General features: G+C 51.5%; 2 protein-coding genes across 7 annotated transcripts in view; one reads left to right on the top strand and one right to left on the bottom strand.

Moving 5' to 3' along the window:
• The first annotated feature begins 6,787 nt into the window (after positions 1-6,787).
• Positions 6,788-14,599, top strand: Dcaf15 (DDB1 and CUL4 associated factor 15). Of its 2 annotated transcripts, XM_031340553.1 has the most exons (13): positions 6,788-6,963; positions 8,556-8,653; positions 8,728-8,863; positions 9,344-9,450; positions 9,544-9,683; positions 9,769-9,939; positions 12,508-12,942; positions 13,030-13,121; positions 13,207-13,335; positions 13,416-13,501; positions 13,645-13,749; positions 13,832-13,947; positions 14,159-14,599. In XM_031340553.1, exons 1-13 carry the CDS (start codon positions 6,832-6,834, stop codon positions 14,212-14,214), a joined length of 1,803 nt encoding a protein of 600 aa, XP_031196413.1. In that variant the 5' UTR covers positions 6,788-6,831; the 3' UTR covers positions 14,215-14,599. The 2 variants fall into 2 exon arrangements, with proteins under 2 accessions (XP_031196413.1, XP_031196414.1); XM_031340554.1 differs by lacking the exons at positions 8,556-8,653; positions 8,728-8,863 and having other exon boundaries at positions 6,793-6,963.
• Positions 14,600-14,667: 68 nt separating this feature from the next.
• Positions 14,668-23,949, bottom strand: part of Rfx1 (regulatory factor X1) — a 29,517-nt gene continuing 20,235 nt past the window's right edge. For 3 of the 5 annotated variants that reach the window (XM_031340548.1, XM_031340549.1, XM_031340551.1), the window contains 13 exons: positions 23,393-23,747; positions 20,988-21,169; positions 20,221-20,340; positions 19,809-19,921; positions 18,641-18,759; positions 18,405-18,514; positions 18,167-18,318; positions 17,983-18,080; positions 16,785-16,934; positions 16,503-16,711; positions 16,113-16,266; positions 15,987-16,032; positions 14,682-15,865 (listed from right to left, as the gene is read on the bottom strand). In XM_031340548.1, coding sequence (XP_031196408.1) covers positions 15,696-15,865; positions 15,987-16,032; positions 16,113-16,266; positions 16,503-16,711; positions 16,785-16,934; positions 17,983-18,080; positions 18,167-18,318; positions 18,405-18,514; positions 18,641-18,759; positions 19,809-19,921; positions 20,221-20,340; positions 20,988-21,169; positions 23,393-23,747 — 1,978 coding nt within the window. In that variant the 3' untranslated portion in view covers positions 14,682-15,695. Of the gene's footprint in view, positions 15,902-15,986; positions 16,033-16,112; positions 16,267-16,502; positions 16,712-16,784; positions 16,935-17,982; positions 18,081-18,166; positions 18,319-18,404; positions 18,515-18,640; positions 18,760-19,808; positions 19,922-20,220; positions 20,341-20,987; positions 21,170-23,392; positions 23,748-23,949 lie in introns of all 5 variants that reach the window. The other 2 variants (XM_031340552.1, XM_031340550.1) reach the window with 2 other exon arrangements.

Genomic DNA, 23,949 nt, shown 5'->3' with positions numbered 1-23,949 from the left:
TTCTTCTTCTTCTTCTTCTTCTTCTTCTTCTTCTTCTTCTTCTTCTTCTTCTTTTCTTTTTGGACAGGGTTTCTCTATGTAGTCCTGGCTGTCCTTGAACTCACTCTGTAGACCAGGCTAACCTCAAACTCACAGAGCTGTTTCTCTCTTTACCTCCTGAGTGCTGGGATTAAGGGCAAGCACCACCATGACCAACAGTCCTCAAGTTTTTATTTGGAACTAGTTTACTTTTATCTAAGATTTGCAAAGATGTAGAGGGACACTCCTATGCTGAATGTAGTGGGTATCATCCATAGTCCCAGAACTTGGAAGGCTGATCACTGTGAGTTTGAGTCTCAAGAAAAAGAGGGAGAAGCCGGGCGGTGGTGGCGCACGCCTTTAATCCTAGCACTTGGGAGGCGGAGGCAGGCGGATTTCCGAGTTCGAGGCCAGCTTGGTCTACATAGTGAGTACCAGGACAGCCGGGGTTACAGAGAGAAACCCTGTCTCGAAAAACCAAAAAAAAAAGAAATAGATACAGAGAACTGTGTGAGTATGTGTGTGTGTGTGTGTGTGTGTGTGTGTGTGTGCGCGCGCGCGCGCGCTAAATGGATGTGTTCACATGTGGATGATGTAGAGAGAATATCTTATGTATTGTAAGGATTCATCACATATCAGTTAAAAGGTCCATGGTCTATGCCCTATGGCTTAGGCAGGAAATAGAAGGTGGGACATCCGGGAGACAGAGAGAATTCTGGGATAGAGCCAGTTGTGAGAAGATCTGCCACAAGGTACCTGAGCACAGGTAACCAGCCATGTGGCACAATGTAGGTTAAAATAATTGGGTCATCTAAGCTATGATCTAGTCAAGAAGAGCCTAGCTATATGGCCCAGGTGTTTGTAAATATATTTTGAGTTTGAGTTTTATTTCTGACAGCATGGGGCTGGGAGGAAGAACCAGGTCAAACATCTACAAGAGGATGCTGGGTGTCATTCTCCACAGTACACTTCCTTATTATCTGAGACACGGTCTTTCACTGAACCAAAAACTAGTCAGTTCAGTGGACTTCCAGGATCTACATGTCATCGACCCCCCAAACTAATGTTATAGGCATGCACAGCCATTCCTAGCGTTTTCATGAGTGCTGAAGAATCAAACTAGGTCCCCATCCATGCCTTTGAAACAAGCTCTCTCATACACTGAGCCACTGGAAAGAGTTGTTATAAACCTGTCACTGTTCCTGGCAGCTCACTGTTAGTGTGTGAAGACCAAGGGCCCCGAGACCAATGTGAGTCAGACTATTGAGCACCTCAGGAGGCTGTCTGTGGGGAGCCTGCCTGACATGTTGGTTCTGGAAGCAGCAAGGTCAGTTGGAAGCTGGGTATGGTATAACACCCTTGCAATCTAGACATTTTGGAAGTGGAGACAGGAGGATCAGAAGTTCACGGCCAGCCTTGGTTTCACAGTGATTTGGAGGTCAGCCTGAGATAAGACTGTCTGAAAACAAAGGAACAAAGAAACAAAAACAAAAGAAGGCACCAAGCAGTTCCTAGAGGCCAATGCCTATAATCCCAACACTTGGAAGTAGAAACAAAGAATCAGAAATTCACCCTCAAAAGCCCCAAACCAAAACAAGTAAACCTACAGAGACTAACTGGTGAAAACTATTCTTGTGATAATTAACTCAATCCTGAATGTACAACAAAGTATACCTAAATCTCTTTGAGGAACAAAGTAAACGGGATACAGATCAGATGTGACTACATCAATATTCCTTGTAAAACATGACACCTTCCATAAGATAGGTTCTATAGGTTAACTGAACAACAACAACAACAACAACAAAAAACGTGTTTACACCTGGCGGTGGTGGCACACGCCTTTAATCCCAGTACTTGGGAGGCAGAGGCAGGCAGATTTCTGAGTTCGAGGCCAGCCTGGTCTACAAGAGTGAGTTCCAGAACAGCCAGGGCTACACAGAGAAACCCTGTCTCAAAAAAGCCGGAAAAGAAAAAGAAAGAAAAAAAGAAAGAAAGAAAGAAAGAAAAAGAAAGAAAGAGAGAAAGCAAGCAAGCAGGTTTTTCATTCCTTCTCTTGAAGAAATAACCCTGTGTGCTTAACCTTACAGATTCTTCTAGTGCATGTCTGTGAGCACAAAGACATCTTTGTCTCCTATAGCCCTATAGAAAGATGGATGTATAAATGGGTCAGGGAAAAACTGACTTCCTCTCAGATGGAACACAGGTGGTTATTTTAAGCTGAAATAAAAGACCTAGGTTCGTCCCTGAAGCTAGAACTCATACACTGCTAATCGCTGTATAATGTGGTTTGCTGGGTAGCTATGTAGAAAAGACCTATAAGCACTACTTTCCAGCAGACATGGTGGTCATAACTCAAGCTGGCCGCCATTATATCATGTCAGGTCTGCACAGTCACTCAGCTTCCCCTATCAGCACCCTGTACTACTTGCTTGTTTGCTTGGTGACAGTCTACATAGTTTTATTCAGTTTCATGTCCTTGACACCCTGGAAGTTTGATGTTCATATTTTTTGTTAGATTTTTAAATTTATTTTATATGTATATGGTATATACATATGTGTAGCGGTAATGGGCTAAACCGCTCTGTGCTCCCAGCAGGTCACACTCCCAGCCACCCACTGGAGCCCTCTGGCCTTTGGGAGCTGAATTGAATTGAGACAGCTTTAGAACCAATCCCTAATACTTATGGGTATGGGCACACATACCCTAAGATGGAGCATGTACAGAGCTCATATAGTGACCAGAAGACAACTTCTCAGAGTCAGTTCTACCGTGTGTCATTTGGGGATTAAACTCAGGTCATCACCTTTACTCACTGAGCCTATCCCCACTTTGAGATGGGGTTTGGGTATGTTGCGCGGGTTGGCCTTTGCCTCTCCAGTGCTGGAAGTGTAAACCACTCCAGACTTTTCTGAACAGGGGTTCTGGGGAAGCAAGCTCAGGTTTCGTTTTCCCAAGGTAAGCACCCTCCTGATTGAGCTATCACCCCAGACATGTTTTTTGTTTGTTGGTTTGTTTATCCTCCTCCTCTTCCTCCTCTCCTCCTCCTCCTCTTCTTTTTTTTTTAAAGATTTGTTTATTTTGTGTATATGAGAACACTGCAGCTGTCTTCACACACACCAGAAGGGGGCATTGGATCTCATTACTGAACTCAGGACCTCTGGAAGAACAGTCAGTGCTCTTAACCGCTGAGTCATCTCTCCAGCCTCCTCTTCTTCTTTTGAGAGAGTCTACCTGTGTAGCCCTGGCCGTCCTAGAACTCCATCTGTAGACCAGGCTGGCCTTGAACTCAGAGATTTGCCTGCCTCTGCCTCCTGAGTGCTATTGCTGAGTGTGCTAGCACTGCCCAGCTTGGTTTCTTTTTTTTAAATAAGAACACTGAGTTAATTTTAATTACATCTATGTGTGTGTGCTTGTGAGTGCAGGTGCACACTGAGGCCAGAAGAGGGCACTGGATCACCTCCCACCTCCAGCTACAGGCAGTGGATACTGGGAATTGAACCTAGGACCTTCACAGAAGCAGCAAACACTCTTTTTTTTTTTTCTAAAGGCTTTTTTATTTATTACATATAATGTACACTGTGTCTTCAGACACACCAGAAGAGGGCATCAGATCTCATTACAGATGGTTGTGAGCCACCATGTGGTTGCTGGGATTTGAACTCAGGACCTCTGGAAGAGCAGTCAATGCTGTTAACCATTTAGCCATCTCTCCAGCCCAGAAGCAGACACTCTTAAATATTGAGCCATCTTCCCAGCTCCTGTTTTAGCCCCTTAAATGCTGGGATTACAGGCCTATGTCACCATATCTAGACTCTGCTCACTTTTGACCTATTATCTTTTATACAATGTTCTTGAATAAGGGACAAATATTTGGTGTGTTCTCAAAGTTAGATTATAGAATTTAAGGACAATATCAGAGGGTACATTATTCTTAGAAAACCAAGTGTAGTAGCTTGTTTCTGCTATTACAATTCTAGTACTGGAGAGGCCAAGGCAGGAGGATCCAGGGTTGAAGGCCAGCCTTACACAGCAAGACCCTTTCTAAAAAAAAATTAAATTAAGTTAAAGAAGGGGCCTGGATATGGTGGTAGTTATCTTTAATACCAGCACTTGGGAGACAGGCAGCAGTGGATCTCTGTAAGTTCAATTCAACCTGGTCTACATAGAAGTTTCCAGAGCAGCAAGGCTACATAGTAAGGTCTTCAAATAAAATAGATAGATAACTAAATAAATAAAAGATAGGGAGTACTTGTCATACAGTCTTTTTGTTGTGGTTGTTTTTTGTTTTTTGTTTTTTTTGAGACAGGGTTTCTCTGTGTAGCCGTGGCTGTCCTGGAACTCACTCTGTAGACCAGGCTGGCCTCGAACTCAGAAATCCGCCTGCCTCTGCCTCCTAAATGCTGGGATTAAAGGCGTGCGCCACCATGCCTGGCTTGTCATACAGCCTTGACAAGTGAACTACTCAGTATTAGGAATCAGCTGGGCATGGTAGTGAACATCTTTATTCCCAGCACTCATGAGGCAGAGGCAGACAGATCTTTGAGTCTGAGGCCAACTTGGTCTTGGTCTATGGTGAATTCCAGGACAGCCAAAGCTATTTAGAGAGAACTTGTTTCGAAAATAAAAGTAATAAAATAAAACAAAACAAAACAAAATAAAAGACCTAGGAATCTAAGACAGGAGGGATTCAATCATGAATGCTGCTCTCTACTTCACAGCTGACGGTCATATTTTGCTTTTTGGTTAAGGAGCTATCTGCTGGGTCGTTTCTACTTCCCTCCATTTACTTTCTGTTTTGTTTGCTATTGATTGACTGATTGATTGGTACAGTCTCACTATGTAATCCTGGTAGGCCTGGGACTCTCTCTATGTAGACCAGGCTGGCCTAGAACTCACAGACCATCCCTAGTTCTGGGATTAAAGGTAGGCAGCACCATGTATGCACAGCTCCCCTCATTCTATAAAGACACTAATCTAAATCTCTATACCAGGGAGAAAGTAAGCCCCACCTCCCGGAGGAAGGGTGTCTGTGGTAGAAAGTTCCAAAGATGAATGAGAAGGGCAGCAAAACAGGCTTCTCCTTCAAATTTCATTCCCAACTACAGCATTCTTAACAGAAATCACAAACTCCAGACTCAGTGAAGGACTCAGGAGGCAGTGGCTTTCTCTCAGTTTGAGACCAGCCTGGTCTACATAGCAAGCCCCAGGTCAGCCAAGGCTATACAGCAAGGTCCTGTCTAAGAAACCGAAACCAACCAACCAACCAGCCAAGCAAAAAACTCACCCCCAAATTAAGGTGGAGAATGATAGACTATTATTGAACCCTGGTCTTTTCGTATACTCTCATGGGTGAATCTCATCTGCACACTGAACACACACACACACACACACACACACACACACACACACACACACACGCTGCCTCCTTGTTCATCCTTTCCCTCCTGTTATTCCTGCTCTGGCCCAACTAGTCTATGATTCAGCTGAGGCTGGGTCTGCACATGCAGGGTTATATTTTCTCACACTGGAGGGCTGCTAGTGGGCACTCTGCTCTTTGCATGAAGAAGAGATCACCTAGCAACATGCTCACCTAGCTCAGCACATGTCCCCATCACTAATCATACATCATTGCAGTTTCGCAGCAGTCTCGAACCTCTCCAGAAGCCTTTGTCTTTGCTGGAATATTCCTCCTCCTCCCCTTTACAAGGCTGCTTTCCATCCAACTGCCTTTCTACCCAAACCTGGAACTCAAGGACAGGTACTCATTTCCTTGTTTATGACCTCAATAAACCGAATGGAACATGCTGCCTCTCCTGTGACTGTAAAAAGAGCAGCCAGCAGCCTCAGTACACAAGTGCCATGTCTTCAGGAGAGCTCACTTTATGCCTGTTCCATGTGTAAAATAAAGGACTGTTGCAGAGATTGAGTGAATGTATGCAAAACTGGTGCATGAAGCTGACATGTCCAGTAACATTTCTTACCATCATTAATGAGTATGATAGGCTTAACAGGCCTTCCACAAAAAGGTGCAAACTAAGAACCATGCCTGACCCATGAAAATTAATTTTTTTAATACAGCATGATATTTGACCGATGCTATCATTTGTCATCATCATCCAGAAGATGCTTTGTTTTGTTTCTTTGTTTGTCTGTTTGTTTGTTTGTTTTTCTGGGACAAGAGTCTCTCTGTGTACCCCTGGCTGTCCTAGAACTCACTCAGGCTGGCTTCAAACTCAAGTGATCCCCTTGCCTCTGCCTCGCAAGTGCTGGAAAGGCGTGAGCCACCACGCCTGGTCTGGAAGATGTTTTAAAACGAGCCATTTTTTTCTCCCACTGCCTTTTCCTGTTCTCTTCCCTAGCTGCCCAGGGATGCTCCTCAGGCTTTGGCCCTCCCAGCCTGAGCCAGAGCCAGGGCTGAAGATTCTGGCCCTTGTGGACCACAGGTTCCCATCGCCCCGCCCATAGGCCTGGACAGCCAGTGGTCTCCACGGAAACCCACTCAGGGGCGTGTCAATGTCAAGCCTGACAGAAATCTTCGCCTATTCAGTTGAAGTTTTCTGGCCGAAGAACGCCAGGGTGGTTTCTGAGTGGTTTATCTTTAATGAAGGGCGGGAATAAGGCGGGAGCTGCTACCATCTTTACCAACCAAAAGCCGAGACAGCTTTGATGGACAAGCGTAGCGGGAAGAGACCAGGAATGCCGGCTGTCACCCAACCGGCTGGCCGCAGTAAGGAGAAAAAGCCAATCAAAATGTGGCAGGGGCGGGGCTAAGGGGCCGGTTGCTCCGGAAGTGGAGGGAGGGGGTGAAAATGGCGCCCAGCTCGAAATCGGAGCGGAACAGCGGGGCCGGGAGCGCCGGCGGCGGCCCTGGGGGCACCGGGGGGAAGCGGGCGGTGGGGCGGCGGCGGGAACACGTTCTCAAGCAGCTGGAGCGAGTCAAGGTGAGGCCTGGAATTTGAGGCGAGCGCGCCCGGTTGTGAGAAGGAGGGGACGCGGGAGGCGGCCGAGGGAGGGCGGCGCGGCGAGGTGGGGGGCGGGGCCGGGAGGGGGCTGGGCGGGCCGGGCAGTGGGGATGGGGATGGGTTTGGCGGTGTAGAGGCTGGTGCTGAGGCGCGGGCTGGGCTGGCGAAGGTTGGTGGCTTGTGTGGAGCCAGCTAGGCGGGTCACCTGCAGGGGGCCTTGGATGAAGGCTGCTAGGCGAGATCAGTGAAGAAGGGGGCTTGGGTGACGGAGGCCGGGGAGAATCATGGAGGAAAGAACGGGGATGGAGGCGGATGGGCGGTTATCATAGAGGCTGTCCGAGGAATCTGGAGGAAGGGTAGACCTTGGTTTAGACCGATTTTTCAAAGCGCTGCCCCTTGTTGGAACTTCCCCCCAAACCCCTGAAGAGCCCCTGGTACTGGCACTGGGCATCCTCTGTTTGATGCTCGCTGTCTGTCCAAGCTCTGACCATCTCTGTATCTAGTTCGTGTACCTAGATCTGCCTCACTCCTTGAATAGAGGAATGTTTCCAGACTAGGGCCAGGTCTTCTCAAAGTGGAAGCCACTTAGGGCTCTGTCTCCCTTGTTGGAGAACACCTGAAAGGACAGGAATGTGAATAATCTGTTAGGTGGGCAGCAGTGGAGCAAGATTGCCTATGTGCACGGGAATTCAGGAACTGGGTGAGGGTAAAACGTGCCTTTTAACTGGTGCTCCCTAGGCAAGACTGTGGCTCTGCCCTTAGCCTAGACACTCCCTGGGCAAGGGTTATATCCTCTCAGGAAGGCTTGTCTGACAGAGCCATTCCCTTCATGGGTTGAGATGAACTGGGTGCCAGCCTTTCCCCTGCAGCTCTTTTTCCCACAATATGGCTATTGCTTGAAGGTGGGCCAAAATAGCTCCTCAGAGGTCAGCTTTATGTCTGTGTTTCCACAGATCTTTCCTTGGTGATGTTTTAGGGTGTGACAGTTGGTTGGCAGGTAGCAGTTAATTAAGAGATTTTCTTAGTAATGGATTGGAGCATTGGGAATACTGGGAGTTTTAGGCTCCGAGTCCAGTGAGATGGCTCCATAGGTACAGGCACTTGCCACCAAACCTAATAATGTGTGTGATCCCCAGGACCCACATAGTGAGAGGACATACAGACTCCTGCAAATTGTCCTAGCCTCTATTGTGAGTCGTAGTTTGCACAAATTACTACATTATAAAGAGAGAAATTGGTCCTCTTGTGGGCTAATTGGGAGCAGGCAAATAAATACATGGCCTCCTACATCCTAGTCTCCCATCTCATAGGTCAGCTTTCAAGAAAGAGCCAATTGTCCGAGTGAGAGGATCCTTCTACAGGGAGATGTGGGCTTAGGCTGGGAGGATTCTGGATCCAAATGGGGCTATGGTTGGGGTGTAACATGGGTCCTTGGTGGGGGTAGGTGCTTTGTAAGGTCACTTGGCTTTGGTGTCACCGTCTGCCCAGCAGTGGGCCTGGGGAAGCCGCTGCCTCTGGTAAGGAGGCAGGGAGGCCACTTGGCTAAAGAGCCCTGGCTGTCTCTTCCCCAGATCAGTGGGCAGCTCTCACCTCGTCTTTTCCGGAAGCTGCCCCCCAGGGTCTGCGTGTCCCTCAAGAACATCGTAGATGAGGATTTTCTCTATGCAGGGTGAGGCTGCAGCTAGGCTGGGTGGTGGCAGGTCGGGCTGTGGGCGTGTCCTCATCTGCCCATTCTGCCCACAGCCACATCTTCCTGGGATTTTCCAAGTGTGGCCGCTATGTCCTCTCCTACACCAGCAGCAGTGGGGATGATGACTTCTCCTTCTACATATATCACCTCTACTGGTGGGAGTTCAACGTCCACAGCAAGCTCAAGCTGGTAGGACTAGGCCTTCTCTTTCAGCCGGCCCTGCACTGGGCTGACCCTTCAGACAGCAGGGACTCAGCTACTCCTGTGTCATTCAGCCTGTGTCCTGTGTATAAATGGCAGTAATGGTCAAACTGGTGATTTCATGTGGCTTAGGTATCATATATAGCCCATCTGACACTCTTGGCCTGGGCCAGGATGCAGGCAGATTTCTTAGATTCACACAGGTTGTCACAGTGGCTTTAGCATTCATCCTTGACCCCTGCCTCATGGTGGAGCTTCTTCAGTTTGTTTCCATGGGTTTCGTTACCCAGAGGGAGCAGGGAGGTAATATGTTCAGTCAGGTTCCCTCCAGCTTGCAGGGCTCTCTTTGGCTCAGGCCTACCTGGGCTATTTGTGATGGGAGCTCTTTTCTAGCTTGGTTCTGGTGTAGCCCTTCCTTGCTCTGGTTGGGCCCTACTTAGCCTCACACTGACTGAGCATGCTGCTTAGGTCCGGCAGGTGCGGCTCTTCCAGGATGAGGAGATCTACAGTGACCTGTACCTGACTGTGTGTGAGTGGCCTAGTGACGCTTCCAAGGTCATCGTGTTTGGTTTCAAGTGAGACTGGGGGCAGGTAGGGTGGCTGTGGGGTGGGCAGGGTGGGCTTGTAGACCCTTCATGGGCCTGAGGCTGAGGGTGTGCCACCCCTAGTACCCGCTCAGCCAACGGGATGCTCATGAACATGATGATGATGAGTGATGAGAACCATCGTGACATTTACATCAGCACCGTGGCTGTGCCACCTCGGGGCCGCTGTGCTGCCTGCCAGGATGCCAGTCGTGCTCACCCAGGTGAGGCACCGGGGGCCCTAGAGGGAGACGTGGCTGCTGGTCCACTGCCAGGACATCAAGTGAGCTGTAGTTTGTCTTGCTGCAGGGGACCCAAGTGCACAGTGCCTACGACACGGCTTCATGCTGCACACCAAATACCAAGTGGTGTACCCCTTCCCCACCTTCCAACCCGCCTTCCAACTCAAGAAAGATCAGGTGGTGCTGCTCAACACCAGCTACTCTCTTGTAGCCTGCGCTGTCTCTGTCCACTCAGCAGGTAGGCCCTGTCTCAGAGGGGTCAAATCTCTCACAGTTATGTAGCTGGGAGGCAGGAAGGCTGGGCTGGCATGTTCAGTGAATGCTATATAGCTACTTGAAGTCAACCCCGGAGCTGCTTTAGCACTAGTAGGGCGAGAGGGTCTTACCTGAGCAGGAAGAGCTGCTGAGGCTGCTCTGCGTAGTGACCTTCTGAGCAGAGCTCAGAACTCTGTTTCCTGCCCGGCATGGCAAAAAAGATGATGATGTGACGAAGTACAGTTAATATGCTCCGAGGACAGGGACATGTTTTAAGCAGTGCATCTTTGGGGTGTGAAAATGAGAGAGACCGTGTGACAGTGTGATAGTGTGCAATGCTGGGGTCCCTCCACTGATGGTGTGACAGTGGGCAGTGCTGGGGTCCCTCCATTGATGGTGTGACAGTGGGCAATGCTGGGATCCTCCATTGATGATGTGACAGTGGGCAATGCTGGGATCCCTCCATTGATGATGTGACAGTGGGCATTGCTGGGATCCCTCCATTGATGGTGTGACAGTGGGGAATGCTGGGATCCCTCCATTGATGGTGTGACAGTGGGCAGTGCTGGGGTCCCTCCATTGATGGTGTGACAGTGGGCAGTGCTGGGATCCTCCATTGATGGTGTGACAGTGGGCAATGCTGGGATCCCTCCATTGATGATGTGACAGTGGGCAATGCTGGGATCCCTCCATTGATGGTGTGACAGTGGGCAGTGCTGGGATCCCTCCATTGATGGTGTGACAGTGGGGAATGCTGGGATCCCTCCATTAATGGTGTAACAGTGGGCAGTGCTGGGGTCCCTCCATTGATGGTGTGACAGTGGGCAGTGCTGGGATCCCTCCATTGATGGTGTAACAGTGGGGAATGCTGGGGCCCCTCCATTAATGGTGCAACAGTGGGCAGTTCTGGGGTCCCTCCACTGATGGTGTGACAGTGGGCAGTGCTGGGAACCCTTCGTCAGTGTCACCCAGCCAACATTAGAGCATAGTTAGTACATGTGTGCTATCCTGTATCCTTGGTGTCAGGGAATACTAGTAACAAATTTTATGGTATCTCCTTTGTTAGACAATGTTTATGAACTGGTCTAGAACTCACAGGCCTCTGCTTCTGGAGTGCTAGAATTAAAAATGTATATTCCTATACCTGGTTTTCATGGTGCATTTTTCTTTTTACTTTTAAATTACATTTTTTTTCTATATTACTTAAACATTTTTTGTATGTTTGTCAGTGCACGCATGTATTCATATGCATGTACCAGGGAAGTCAGGACAACTTTCAGGAGTTCATTCTCTTCCTTCTATCATGTGGATTCCAGGAATTTTGAACTCAGGTGTAAACACCTAGTGGCAGGTATCTTTACCCACTAAGCCATTTCTCTCTGCCTTGATAGAGTGACATGTTAGGAAGTAGGTGATGGCAGTGTCTAGCAGGAAGAGAGTGAGTCTGACCATAGCTCTGCCCTGCTGCTCCCTCCGTCCAGAAGCCTGGGGTCAACAGCTGTGAGCTCAGGTCCACAACAGTCAGGTGCCTCCTGGGACTCTTCCCTGAGGTAGAAGAGGACTAGGTCAGTGTCCTGTAGAACAGCAGAGAAAGGCCATGACATACATGTTACAGCTGGACACAGACACAGAGAGAAAGAGAGCCATAGCTGTATACTACTTTTGGGATAACTAATAACATGTTTTGATTTTGGAAGAACTCAAGACTATTCCCATCTTAAAGTGGCTGCCTGGGGCAGGGGAAAGAAGGGGCAGGGTCAAGTGCATGTGACCAGGCTGACCAGCAAAGGACAGGAACCTAAGCCCCAGACTTGAGTTCTCCCCCAGCCCTCCCTGGACACTTGTGTCCCTATGGAAGAGCTATCTAAGTGTTTTACTAAGGCTGTGGCACCTGTTCACCACAAGCCTCACATAGGCAAGGCCCGAGCAAGCACTGAGGAGCCTGTATTGGCCTTGTCCCTAGCCTTGTGTCCAGCTTATCCCAGAAGTTTGTGCCAAGCAGTTTTCAACTTACTTCTTTCATGAGTGTCCCATCATGGTCCCTTGGACAAAAGCCTGAGAGGTGTAGTGCTGCTTATAGGGAGGAGTGTGGCATTCCTTGGTGGCCTGTTAGGTTCCTCTGCTGACTCCTACTTCCTCCAGTAAATGTGGCCTGTATGCGTGTGCTGGTCTGGTCTGGTTATGAGAACTCAGTTAGCTTTTACCTGTTCTCACTGCAGACTGCACTCTAAGGGCAAAGCTTTGTAAATCTCATTTGCTGTGTCCTTTCTGAGTAGCATGAAAAATGTTCAAAGATGAGGTTTGAGTGCCAGCCTGGCATGAGAAAGGCCCTGGGCTCTACTCCCAGCATACTTTTTAAAAGTCTTGAATGAATGCATGCCTGCATAGGTCTGGTCTTTGCATTCAGACTATCTGTGCTTTCTGAACTCATGCCCTTCCAAGGGAGTCAGCCTGACGAGCACAGGAATGGTTCCTGGGGCTCCTTCAGGTGGGCTTCTAACCCAGGCTTTGAACTGTGATGACAAAGCCCACTTTCATGCTTTTTTTGCAGGTGACAGCAGTTTCTGCCAAATCCTGTATGACCACACAGCTTTTCCCCCAGCCCCACCCAGCTCCCCGGGACCTTGGAGCCCTGAGGCAGTCCCAGCCTTCCCCAGCCTTGGTGTTGAGGTGGTCCCAGCCCAGCCCTCTGGAGCCCCTGAGCCCTCGCCAGCCATTGCCAAGGCCAAGGAGTTTGTGGCTGACATCTTCCGCAGGGCCAAAGAGGCCAAGGGTAGTACCTTGGAGGAAGCTCGGCTGCCCTCTGGCTTGGGGCCCTCCGGTAGCCGCTGCCGCCCATCTTTAGAGCCACAAACCCCAAGTGGGGACGTGGTACCCAGGGACAGCCCTCCTGCTGCAGAGACCACTGCCCCTGAGCCTGGCTACATCAACTACACCAAGTTGCACTATGTGTTGCAGTCTGGGGAAGGAACAGAGCCTGAGGATGGTGAGGGGTCTTCCTGGGACAGGATCTGGGATGGGGCAGTCCCAAGAGGACCGCTGGCCCGCTCCTACCTTCTACCTGCCTCCCCAGAGTTTGAGGATGATAAGATCTCCCTGCCCTTTGTGGTGACTGATCTCCGTGGCCGCAACTTACGGCCCATGCGAGAGCGGACAGACATGCAGGTGTGTAGTGATCATGCAAGCCATGGGTGATCTAAGATCTGAGGGTGGCTGGCGCTACCCCTAGCTCTCTGCTCTCTATCCCCAGGGCCAGTACCTGACAGTGGAGCAGCTTACCCTGGACTTCGAGTATGTCATCAATGAGGTCATCCGCCATGATGCCACCTGGGGTCACCAGTTCTGCTCTTTCAGTGACTATGACATAGTCATCCTGGAGGTGAGGCTGGGGCACAGCGGGAGGCAGGAGTGTTTCCCACTCTAGGATCTCTGTCTATAACTGTCACTGCCTGCTCCCAGGTCTGCCCAGAAACCAACCAGGTCCTGATCAACATTGGTCTGCTGCTCTTGGCCTTCCCAGCTCCCACTGAAGAGGGCCAGCTTCGGTGAGTGGTAGGGCCCTTGGCTAACCTTATGTGGGGGTCACACAGACCCTTCTGTGCAGGATGTACAGGGTGAACAGACAGAATTTGGAGAGCCCGTGCAAGGGACTTAACCAGCCCACCCTCTTTGTCCTCCACTACCACAGACCCAAGACCTATCACACCAGTCTCAAGGTGGCCTGGGACCTCAACACAGGCATCTTTGAGACAGTCAGCGTGGGTGATCTAACTGAGGTCAAAGGACAGACCAGGTGAGGCAAGGCAAGAGTGAACTGTCAGGGAACCCTGGTGGTTGGCAGGAAAGTTCCTGTTCACTCATTACCTGGTCCCCAGTGGCAGTGTCTGGAGCTCCTACCGAAAGAGTTGTGTGGACATGGTCATGAAATGGCTGGTGCCAGAGAGCAGTGGCCGCTATGTGAACAGGATGACCAACGAGGCACTGCACAAAGGTAGGAAGTGCCCTAGCCGGACAGGACACCTGATCTTACCCTGGATCCCGGGCATCTGGATGTAAGGAGTGTCCTGGGATGTGAGTGGCATTCAGCCAAGGATGGAGAATTGGGTAGGAAATCACTGGGGAACTTTTTAGGTCTAGTTAGGCCATAAGTTGGCTACAAGACTGGACAAGGTGGATCATGGTTCTGCATATCCTTTCTGCAGGGTGCTCACTGAAGGTTCTGGCAGACAGTGAGCGGTACACTTGGATTGTGCTGTGAGGGCTGGACTGCCCTGGACCCTGACTCCAACTACCTCCACGGGCCCGGAGAGGACCGCCTTCCTGGGCTGGTCCTACAAGGACCACAACCGGCACTAGTGTTAGGTTGCAGGATGGATGGCACTGGTGCAGCTGCCTCTGGTGGCCGGAGAGTCTGGATGTGTCTTTATTTATGCCTATTTAAGTTGGGAAAGGGCAGAGAGAGGAGCCCCTTAGGCCTGGCCTGCCCCAGCAAAGCCCAGTCCTGCTTCCTGCACACTGGCCCTTTTCCTTGGCTGCAAGTGTAGCCCTTTAGGGTGGCCAGTGGTTCCAGCCTCCCTCACCTAGGGTGGGAACCCCATGGTCGCCACGCCTTGTTCTCCATGTACTAAATGCTTTATTTCTGACCTGGCTGGTGTCCCGTTCTGTCCCAACGCACCACTCCACACACATTCCCCACCTAACCCTGCTCTCATCGGTAGACAAAGGTCACAGCAGTGTTTATTGTTTTAAGAAAGACTACAAAAAGGTAGAAAACAGCACACTAAACTAGCACGCGCGTGGACACTTTGACCACTGGGCGGAAGGCCCAGGGAGTGTGCAGGGCCACCCCAAAGCTGCAGCACGCGGAGCACACAAAATAGTGATTTCTGTACAATAGGCCAGATTTTCTGTTTCTCCATAAACATCTATCACAGATTGAAGACACTGAGAAAACGGGACCGGATAAGGCCATGATGGTTGGAAGAACCCAACAAGTCACTGAGCCGCTCAGGCGGCGCTCACTAATCACAACAGTCACGGGGGTCGGGGCACTGCACGGAGGACAAGTAGCTCTGGGAGCAGGTTTCGGTCACAAGCTGATGGGGTAGAAGGCGCAGGGCGAGGCCTCGGGTCTGGAGCACCTGGCCCTGCAGCCAGCCGGATGCTCCTCTTTGGAAGCTGGAGGCCGGGGCCCTTCACAATATGCCCCTCTCTGGGCTGCAGAGCCAGGAGAGCCCAGCTCTGGAGAAGGTGCAACACCCACAGCTTTAATTGCACTTATACCAAGAAAGGGGAGCAGTGGGGTACTGCTGCTGACGGTGGGGGTCCCAAGGTGCTATCCACCTGCGCCTGCCCAGGCAGGCTGTGCAAAGCCAGAGAGCAGAATAAGTTAATAGTTCCGCAGGGGAGGAGCTGGCCTGCTGCCCTCTGGGGTGGTAGTGGTGGGGGAATAGGGCTGTGAGCTGGGGCAGGAAAGAGGGACACCTAGGCAGGTTCCTTAAGGCACATCTTTTGTGTCAGGGTTTGCAGCTTCAATTCTGCCCAGCCCCGCCCATGATTGTACCAGCCCCATATGAGGGGAGACTCTCCTAGCCTTCCCTGTCAGGGGGGACCCTCTCCAGCTCTGGCATGTGCTGGAAGGGTTACAGTGAAGCCACAAAAACTGAAGGACCGGACCCTGGCCTGGAGGGGCAGCAGCAGCAGGTTGGGCGGGTAGAGGGGTGCAGGAAGGTCTCAGGCTTAGCTGGAGGGCAGGGCCTGCACAAAGAGGCCACGGGTGTCAGTCCGCGCCAGTTTCGCTGGTGGCTCCAGAGCTTCTGGGCCTAGTGCAGGGGACTCACTGCCAGCCGCCAGGGAGATGTCTTGTGGCAGCTCATCCTCACTCTCCTCTTCCTCCTCCTCTTCCTCATCTGGGGCACAGGGACCAGGCCCAGCTCAGCGACAGACTGAAATTTCCAGGGACACTTGGCCTCCCCCATCATCTGCCCCTATCCCTGGAACCCAGATCTTGGTGGGGACATGCATTGCTACCTTTGTCAGGGTCCAAGGGATTCAGTGAGGTGGCCAGGTTTGCAAACTGTTAGAAGAAAAAGGAAAAAGTCAGGGTTCCACTACCTGGTACCTGCCCATGTCCCTAGTGCCTCACGTGATGCACACCTCTCCCATGACTGCGATTGGGGTCTCGCCCTTGGCCTGGGCCACTCTGTGCTCGATCAGGTAGTACATGTACTCATCATAGAGCAGTCGGATGAGATGGAAGGAACCGAAGCTGGCAGCACTGCGCAGGGTCAGGTCCCGGATTACCATGGAGCTGGGGGCAGTGACCAAGAGACTGTCAGGACATCAGGACTGTTCACCCTACTCTGCTGACAGGCATGCTGGGTCCTTGCTGTTTTCCCCGGTGTCTCTTGTGAGCTAACAGGCTTTCCCTAGCCCTACCCACCACTTCTCACAGGAACACCTTTGAAGGAAGGTCTTCTCTAACACACGCTGGGATGCCCCTGGTCTCATCCCTCCCAGCCAGGACCCTGCCGCACAGGCGCGCACCTGTAGAAGGACCACTTGAGGAGGAAGAGCTTGGCCGCCTTGGGGAAGCCAGAACTGCCCTGGTAGGGCTTGAGCACCTGGCTCACAACGCCGTCCAGCCAGGCTGCCCATTGCTCCAGTGAGTTCTGCTGCTGCAGTGTCACCTTGAAGTCCTGCTCCAAACGCTGCACCACACGGTCCTCACAGCGACACACCCACGAGGCCTGCTCCTGGGGCGCAGCAGGCAGCCGCTCAGCCATTTCTCCCATCGCTCCCTCCTGTCCCAGCCCCAATGGTGCTCACCTGGACATTTGCAAAGTCCACTCGATTGAGGTCGCTTAGCATCTGGTTGATCTGCGCAGTGTTCTGCAGCACTGCCCGTGCAGCCTGCGCCAAGTGGTTGAGCGATGTGTAGCGCCGCAGCGTCTGTGCGAAGGCACCGGCTGCTGCCACCTGCATGGGAGACAGCAGGCTAGAGGCCTCCACACAAACCCCATCTGGCCTACCCTCACTTGAAGGGTGTGCGTTACTGCTTCTGTTTGGAAACCAAGGGTGGACCTCCAGTACTGGTGTGGGTCAAACATTCAACTTACTGTGTTGGCATACTGACCGGCAATCCATCCATCCATCCATCCATCCATCCATCCATCCATCCATCCATCCATCCATTTTGGTTTTTTGAGACGGTTTTTCTGTGTAGCCCTGGTAGTGCTGGACTGGAATTCTACCTGCCTTTGCCTCCAAAGTGCTGGGATTAAAGGTGTGGGCCACTACCACCAGCTATTTTTCTATTTATTTTGTGCATTTGGGGTTTTTGTTATTGCTTTTTGCCACAGTGTCTGTAATAAATAGCCTTGGCTATCCTGGAACTCATTCTGTAGACCAGGCTGGCCTCGAACTCAGAAATCCACCTGCCTCTGCCTCCCAAGTGCTGGGATTAAAAGTGTGGGCCACCACAGGCCTGGCGTTTTTTCCCCCTTTGAGGCAGGGTCTTGCTATGTAGCCCAGACTAGGCTCAGCCCTTCGGTGGTCCTCATCCTTTGTGATAGGCTACAGGAATGCATCTTCATGCCCAAATCCTACCATTTCAATGAAAGACGCAACAAAGCCCTGCCCCCAGTGCTGAGACTGGGACCCAAGGCCTGCACAAACTAGGTTGAGAACGCACCACTGAGCTCTATATGCGGTTGTAAATTACTGTTTCAATCAGAGCAGCCTCAGACACAGGCTTGCCAGGCATGGTGGGTAACACCTTTAATCCCAGTACTCAGGTGGCAGAGGCAGGTGACTCTGGTGTCTATGAAGAGCTCTAGACCAATCAGGACTACATGGTAAGGCTGTGTCTTAATAAACCCCCGGAAGCCTTTCAGATATGGGTATATACAGCATAAGAATGCCTGGAGCCAGCCCTGAGGCCCTTGAGGGGAAGTCTTCACAGGCACACAGCAGACACAGACAAACCTGCTCAATGCTGCAGCCCCACCGCCGCCCTGCCCCTCACCTTCACCCGCAGCATTTCTTCAGGGATGTTCACCATGGCGTGGGTAAGCCAGCTCTCCAGGCTCTTGGCAAAGTTCCGGATTGCTTGGGTCAAGGCACCTGTAGAAGATGGGGTGCTGGTCAGGGTAAGCAGGGGAGGGGGTGACCCCTGGGCCCCTGGGGAGGGGGCTGCCACCAGCACTCACTGGGGATGGGCCGCAGAACATCAGGGATGAGGATCTCCACCAGGCCCTGGTACAGCACATTGTCACAGTGCTTGGTCCACTGAAGCACAGGCTGGAACTTGGAGAGGAGCACCAGACTGGCCCTGGGCAGCCGCTTCTCTGCCTCATCATGCCTGTAGGAACCCACCCAACCCCCAGTCAAGGGCATGTGTAATCCCCACATACAGGGGTCACCTCTGTCCAAACCCTGGGGACTCACACGGCCAGTGGTGGTGCCTCATTAGGCTGGCTAAGATTATATCTCCAGAAGGTCTTCCACAGCGTTTCTACCAGTGTGAACTGGAGGTTTACCATGACATCCACGATGGCCTGCAGGGTGAGGAATTCGCAATGGGAAATGGCAAAGGGCCATCATGGGGCTTCCTGCCCAAGGCAGAAGGCCAGTTTGCACTCAAGGCTAGCCCACTCAGTCTTTCACTCATTTGACAGCCCTACCTCACAGTGCTCCCGGTACAGGACCTGGAAGGCCTTGATGTCCCCAGGACCGACGCCCTCAGGCAGCACTTTGCCCTGGAGGTCCAGCTCAGCAAAATCAGGGAGGCTCCTGGAGGCGTCTAGGAGTGAGGGCACCATGAGGGCCTGTGTCTACCTGCCTGCCTCTCTTGCTTCCTTTAGGGTTCTGGTCACCTATCACCTTTCCAACACATGTCGATCCCATGTATGGGGTGAATGGCTAGGCTCAAGCAGGATCAGCTACTGGCCCAGGGTCCCATGACCCCCTGCACAGAGTGCACAAGGTGCTTTGGCCAGCCCTGGCCTGCTGATGATTGCTGGTTCTCCTGATCCTTAGTTGCTTGGTATAGGCAGCTTCCCTGCAAAGGGTGTAGGTGCCTAAAGGCCCTACTTGTAGGCCACCAGCGCCACACAACTCTGTGGCGTCATCTCTCCTTTCACTCCCCAGCCACAGTGTCGCTGTCCACCCATCAGGCTGTTCTTAGCAGCGGTCCGCATCACTGTCAGGCCTTGACTTCCCTATTTTGCATCTTTAGCGTATGTAAAATCTGAACATCTACCATGGGTGCACACTTGCCCTCTCAGTTACTAATCCTAGTCATAGAGACATAGTTGCATGCCAGCAAGGGTGGCATCACGGTAATGAATACTCTCTGACCATCCAAAGCATCCCCAGGCTTCACTGGGGATATATAAACAAGAAACACTGAAAAGAATGGGGATGCACGACCTGAGATCTCAGCCCTGTGCAGGCTGGGGCAGTCAGCCCTGAATATACGGTGAGACCAGATCTCCCAAGAACAGCATAGGCTAGCATGGTGGCGCAAGCCTTTAATCCCAGCTCTTAGGTTGCAGAGGCAGGTGGAACTCTGTGAGTCGGAGGCCAACCTGGTCTACACAGTGAGTTCCAGATTAGCCAGGGCTATATAGTGAGACCCTCTCTGGAAAAACAAAAACAAAAACAAAAACAAAACAAGAAAAACAACAACCGCCCAAAAATGGGGTTGGGAGATCTTGGGAGAAGGTTTCTGGGGCTAGAACAATATGATAAAGACAGAAGCAAGCAAGCCTGAATATCCACCAGACTCCCCCTATGGACCCTCCTGAGTCCCCTGGGGCAGTCTGCACTGCCCTGCCCATCGGCTCTCACCCAGGAACTGCTGGTACTGCTGCACCTGGGCGCTGATGTCTGACAGCCCTGTGCTCTGCTGCCCCACAGCAACACCGTTGGCCACGCCCTCCATCTTCTGGATGGGCTTGAGCCTGGAGGGGAAGGGGTAGTGGGGTGCTGGTGGGGAAATGGGCCAGCTGGGGGAGGGGGAGTTAAGCCACCTGGTGGGGGAGATAACCCAGCTGTGTGGGGATTAGGTTTCTGAGGGGGATGGGCGGGGTGGGGGATGGGTAGCAGGTGAGGGCTGATGGAGGGGCCGCTGGGGAGGAGGTGATGGATGAGACGTCTGGTTAGGGCTGGGCAGGCTGATGAACGTTGTCTAGGGCATGGTCAAGTGGTAGTACAGCCAACTTCACAGTTCCTGCTCAGCTCCAGAGCAGGAGGTCCCTACCTCTGTTTCTGGGAGAAGGGCTGGCCTCGCATGGCCATGTGCTGCTGGTCCTCCATCAGCCGCAGCAGGGGTGAGCTGGCTTTGATCCGTAGGCCGTAATAGTGATACTTAGAGTTGCCCCTGGAAGAAGGTGGGGTGAAGTGCTTTACCACCTGGGCAGGCAGGACACTGGGGGTCTCATGCTTTCCTCTCACTTAGGGGCCTGGACAGAGAAAGTTTCTCAGCTGAGCTGTCGACCGTGGCATTGTATGCCAGGAGTGAGGACATGGCAGGATGAGTCACTGCTTGCTACCAATTCTGATACCAGGCAAGCACTTGGCAGACACGAGGCTGTTGGTCATAGGGCACGTGAGGTGCTTATACTACTAAGCATGTAGCCCCACTTTGCTGTGTCTCTATCCCACGAAGGGTGCTCCTGACAGCCTAGACAGACATAAGAAAACTGAGACATGGAGGTTATTAAGTCCATGACCTATGGGTACCATGAGTGAACCAATGAATGCATGCCATGATGCCTGAGCAACTATCTGGAAGAGATGAGCAAGAACCAAGAGATCGCTGAGGAAGGAGATGGGGTAAAGTACAGGAAAGAGAAGACAGGTCGGCTGAGCGATGTCCCCAAGGCAGGGCTGAGCAAGGGAGTGAACAAGGAGCAAGAGGGTCCTTGTCCTGTGGTTCAAGACCACTTGGAATTGAGGTGGATCGTGTGGGCAGAGTGTACGCCCTCCCAGCCAAGGGCAAATGAAAGTGGAGGGGGCGGGGCAAACCTGGTGCCCAGACGGCGCGTGCGCAGACCCATGAATACGGAACGGATGAGCTTGCCGAAAGAGGCGGCATTAACCGGCTCCAGCTTCTGTTCTTGGCAGTGCAGCAGGTAGTGGCAGTAGAGGGTGCTCCGAGGCAGGCTCACGCCCTCAGCGGTCTCGTAATTATCCAGGAGCCACTGGACCTGGAGCACACGAAAGGACTGAGTAGTCTGTGTGGCTGCGTTTTCTGCAGCTGCTTTCCACAATGGTTCTGAAAGCCACACTGGCCAGCTATAAGTCACATATCCTGTCACAATATTCCTGGGGACTAGAGTCTTTTAAAGTTTCTAGAACAGCACTGACCGACATATACACCTGCTACTAGCCACCTACAGCTATTTAAAGACAAAGTTGTTAATACATGAGGGATGAAAATTCAGTCTCCTGCCGGGCAGTGGTGGTGCACGCCTTTAATCCCAGCACTTGGGAGGCAGAGGCAGACGGATTTCTTAGTTCCAGGCCAGTCTGGTCTACAGAGTGAGTTCTAGGACAGCCAGGGCTACACAGAGAAACCCTGTCTTGGAAAAAAAAAAAAAGAAAAAGAAAAAGAAAAAGAAAAATCAGTTTCCCAAGGTCACAAAGTAAGAGTTCATGTAGAATATGCCAGATGTGAGGTAATAGAGATGGAAATCATTATAGATGGAAAACAATTTTATGTTCCTGAAGGGGTTCAGGATGTTGAAAGTAAGGTGGAAGAGGGTGAAAATATACCTAAACTCCCAACACTGGGGAAACTGAGGCAGAAGAACCATGTGTTTAAGAGTAGACTAGAAAGGAAGATTCTGTCTCAAAAACAATAGACAGAAGCCATCCCTGGTCCCAAACTGAGATTTCTGGATTGGATGTTTTCTGTTAGGGAAGTGGGACTAAGTAAGGTGCCCAGTAAAGGGTGCATGGACATTTATCATACCTCTTTATTAACACTGCTTTTGTTTATATGTGTAAGTGTGTGAGTGCACACACAAGCACAGGTGTGGGGGTAAAAGGTCGACAGCTGATGTTTACCTCGGATGCTCTGTACTCATTGCTTAACCAGTTGCTTGTTTTTGTTGTTTAATTTCATCTTATGTGTATGTGTTCTGCCTACATGTATGTATGTACCCATAAATGCCCTACCCCCACAGGGGGCAGAAGAAGGTGTCAAATCTCCTAGGACTGGAGTTACAGACAATGTGAGGTGCCATGTGGGCACTGGGACTTGAACCTGGGTCCTCTGGAAGAACAGCTGCTCCTACCCACAGAGCCATCTCTCCTGCCCTACCTTGGATTTTTTAAGACAGCATCTCTCACTGAACCTGGAACTTACAATCTGGCTAGCTAGAGGTGAACCCCAGGTACCTCTCCATCTCTCCTCCTCCTCGTGTTGGGCCTACAGGCTTGTGACATGCTGGGATCCACACCCAGAACCTCTTGTTCTCACAGCAGGCACGTGACTACCAGGCCATCCTTAGCCCTTTTCTGGTCTTTGTTCTTACTACATTCATTTATTTATTTTGTGTGTAGACAGCATCCGTGTGAAAGTCAGAGGAGCTGGCTCTTTGCCACCGTGTGGCTTTCAGGGACTGAACTCTGGTAGTCAGGCTTAGTAGCAAGGGCCTCTACCTATTGAGTCATCGAAGTAGCCTGTAGTGTCTCCTTTTGAAAGAAGTCCATGCTATGTATCCCTAGCCAGCTTGGAACCGTGTGGCCTTGCACCTGTGGTCATGTTCCTGCCTCCCCAGTGCTGGGATCACACAAGCATGTGCCACCCAACCAGTGCTTGGTACCACATTTATAGCTTCCTGTGAACCTATAATTTTTTCAAGTAAAATTGAAAAAGAAAAGGCACTCACACAGGTTCTCAGGGACCATAGCTGCCTGGGCTCAGCAGTAATGAGGGCGAGAGGCGTCCAGCCGGGCACAACTCCCACCACCTCAGCAGACCCATTCATTGCACCCACATGGCTGTGTGCGGTTTCGAGCAGCACCGGAGGACCCACAGGGTTGGGTGCACTGTCATTTGGAAGGTGCAGGGGAATAGAGTGTTCTGACCCCATCCATGGTCCCGACTGATAATGGGCCCAACTTGGGCTGAATTCAGCTCTGCCACTGGACTCTAGGAGCTCCCATCTCTCCTTTCCTATCAAGCCACCACCGGTTCTGACTAAGGGCATATCTGCAACTGTCCCCAGAGCCTCACAAAGCAGCTGAGGTGCAGAGTGGCTGAGCAACATCTAAGACTACACTACATATGAGACCAGGCCCTAGGTCAGGTAAGCACCATACCCGTGAGCTATGCCTTGGGTCGAACTTCTTTTCTCTGAATACAGCCAGGTTTTCTTCCCAAGTGCTCACCTCCCATCTCTGAATAAGACTGGAACACTTACTGTGGCTGGTGAGGCACGGGTGGTGTGGGAGTAAGACTGGCTGGCATTGCCTAGCATGTAGCCGCCTTGGATCACGTAGGTGCCTGCTCCACTGCCGCTGCCGCCGCCACTGCCGCCGCCACTGCTGCTGCCTCCCCCGTTGCCCCCTGCACCCACACTGCTGTTGCTGGCCCCAGCCTCGCTGCTGGATGAGCTGGCGACAATTGGGCTGCCAGACACATACATGGACACTGAGCCCGTCTGGGAAGTAGCTGGCGTGCTGACCTGGGCAGCCATGCCTGAGGCCTCATAGTAGCTGGTGCCTGCTGTCTGTGTGTAGATAGGCGTCTCAGGGTACTGGTAGGTGCTAGAGCGGCTGCCAAGAAGCAGACAGGAAGCAATGGTCAATATCTCGTACAAGGAAGCAGGGGTTACAGGAGAGGACCAGAGAAGCACAGAAACACCAGTGTGGCCCACCTTCACATACAGGGGGCTGGGGATGGCCTGAGCACTGGATGGGCAACCACTTTCTTTTCTTTTCTTTTTTCTTTCTTTCTTTCTTTTTTTTTTTTTTTTTT

The sequence above is a fragment of the Mastomys coucha genome, unplaced genomic scaffold (genome assembly GCF_008632895.1).
Source record: "Mastomys coucha isolate ucsf_1 unplaced genomic scaffold, UCSF_Mcou_1 pScaffold22, whole genome shotgun sequence".
NCBI classification, from domain to species: domain Eukaryota; kingdom Metazoa; phylum Chordata; class Mammalia; order Rodentia; family Muridae; genus Mastomys; species Mastomys coucha.
The sequence above is the reverse complement of the archived record's forward strand: the minus strand, read 5'-3'. Positions and strand labels throughout refer to the sequence as shown.

Bases quoted from the DNA above. Each gene is read 5' to 3' on its own strand.
- Dcaf15 (XM_031340553.1), top strand. From the start codon at position 6,832: ATGGCGCCCAGCTCGAAATCGGAGCGGAACAGCGGGGCCGGGAGCGCC. The intron at 8,864-9,343 runs GTAGGACTAGGC...CATGCTGCTTAG, and splicing joins TCCACAGCAAGCTCAAGCTG to GTCCGGCAGGTGCGGCTCTT. The intron at 12,943-13,029 runs GTGAGGGGTCTT...CTGCCTCCCCAG, and splicing joins AGGAACAGAGCCTGAGGATG to AGTTTGAGGATGATAAGATC.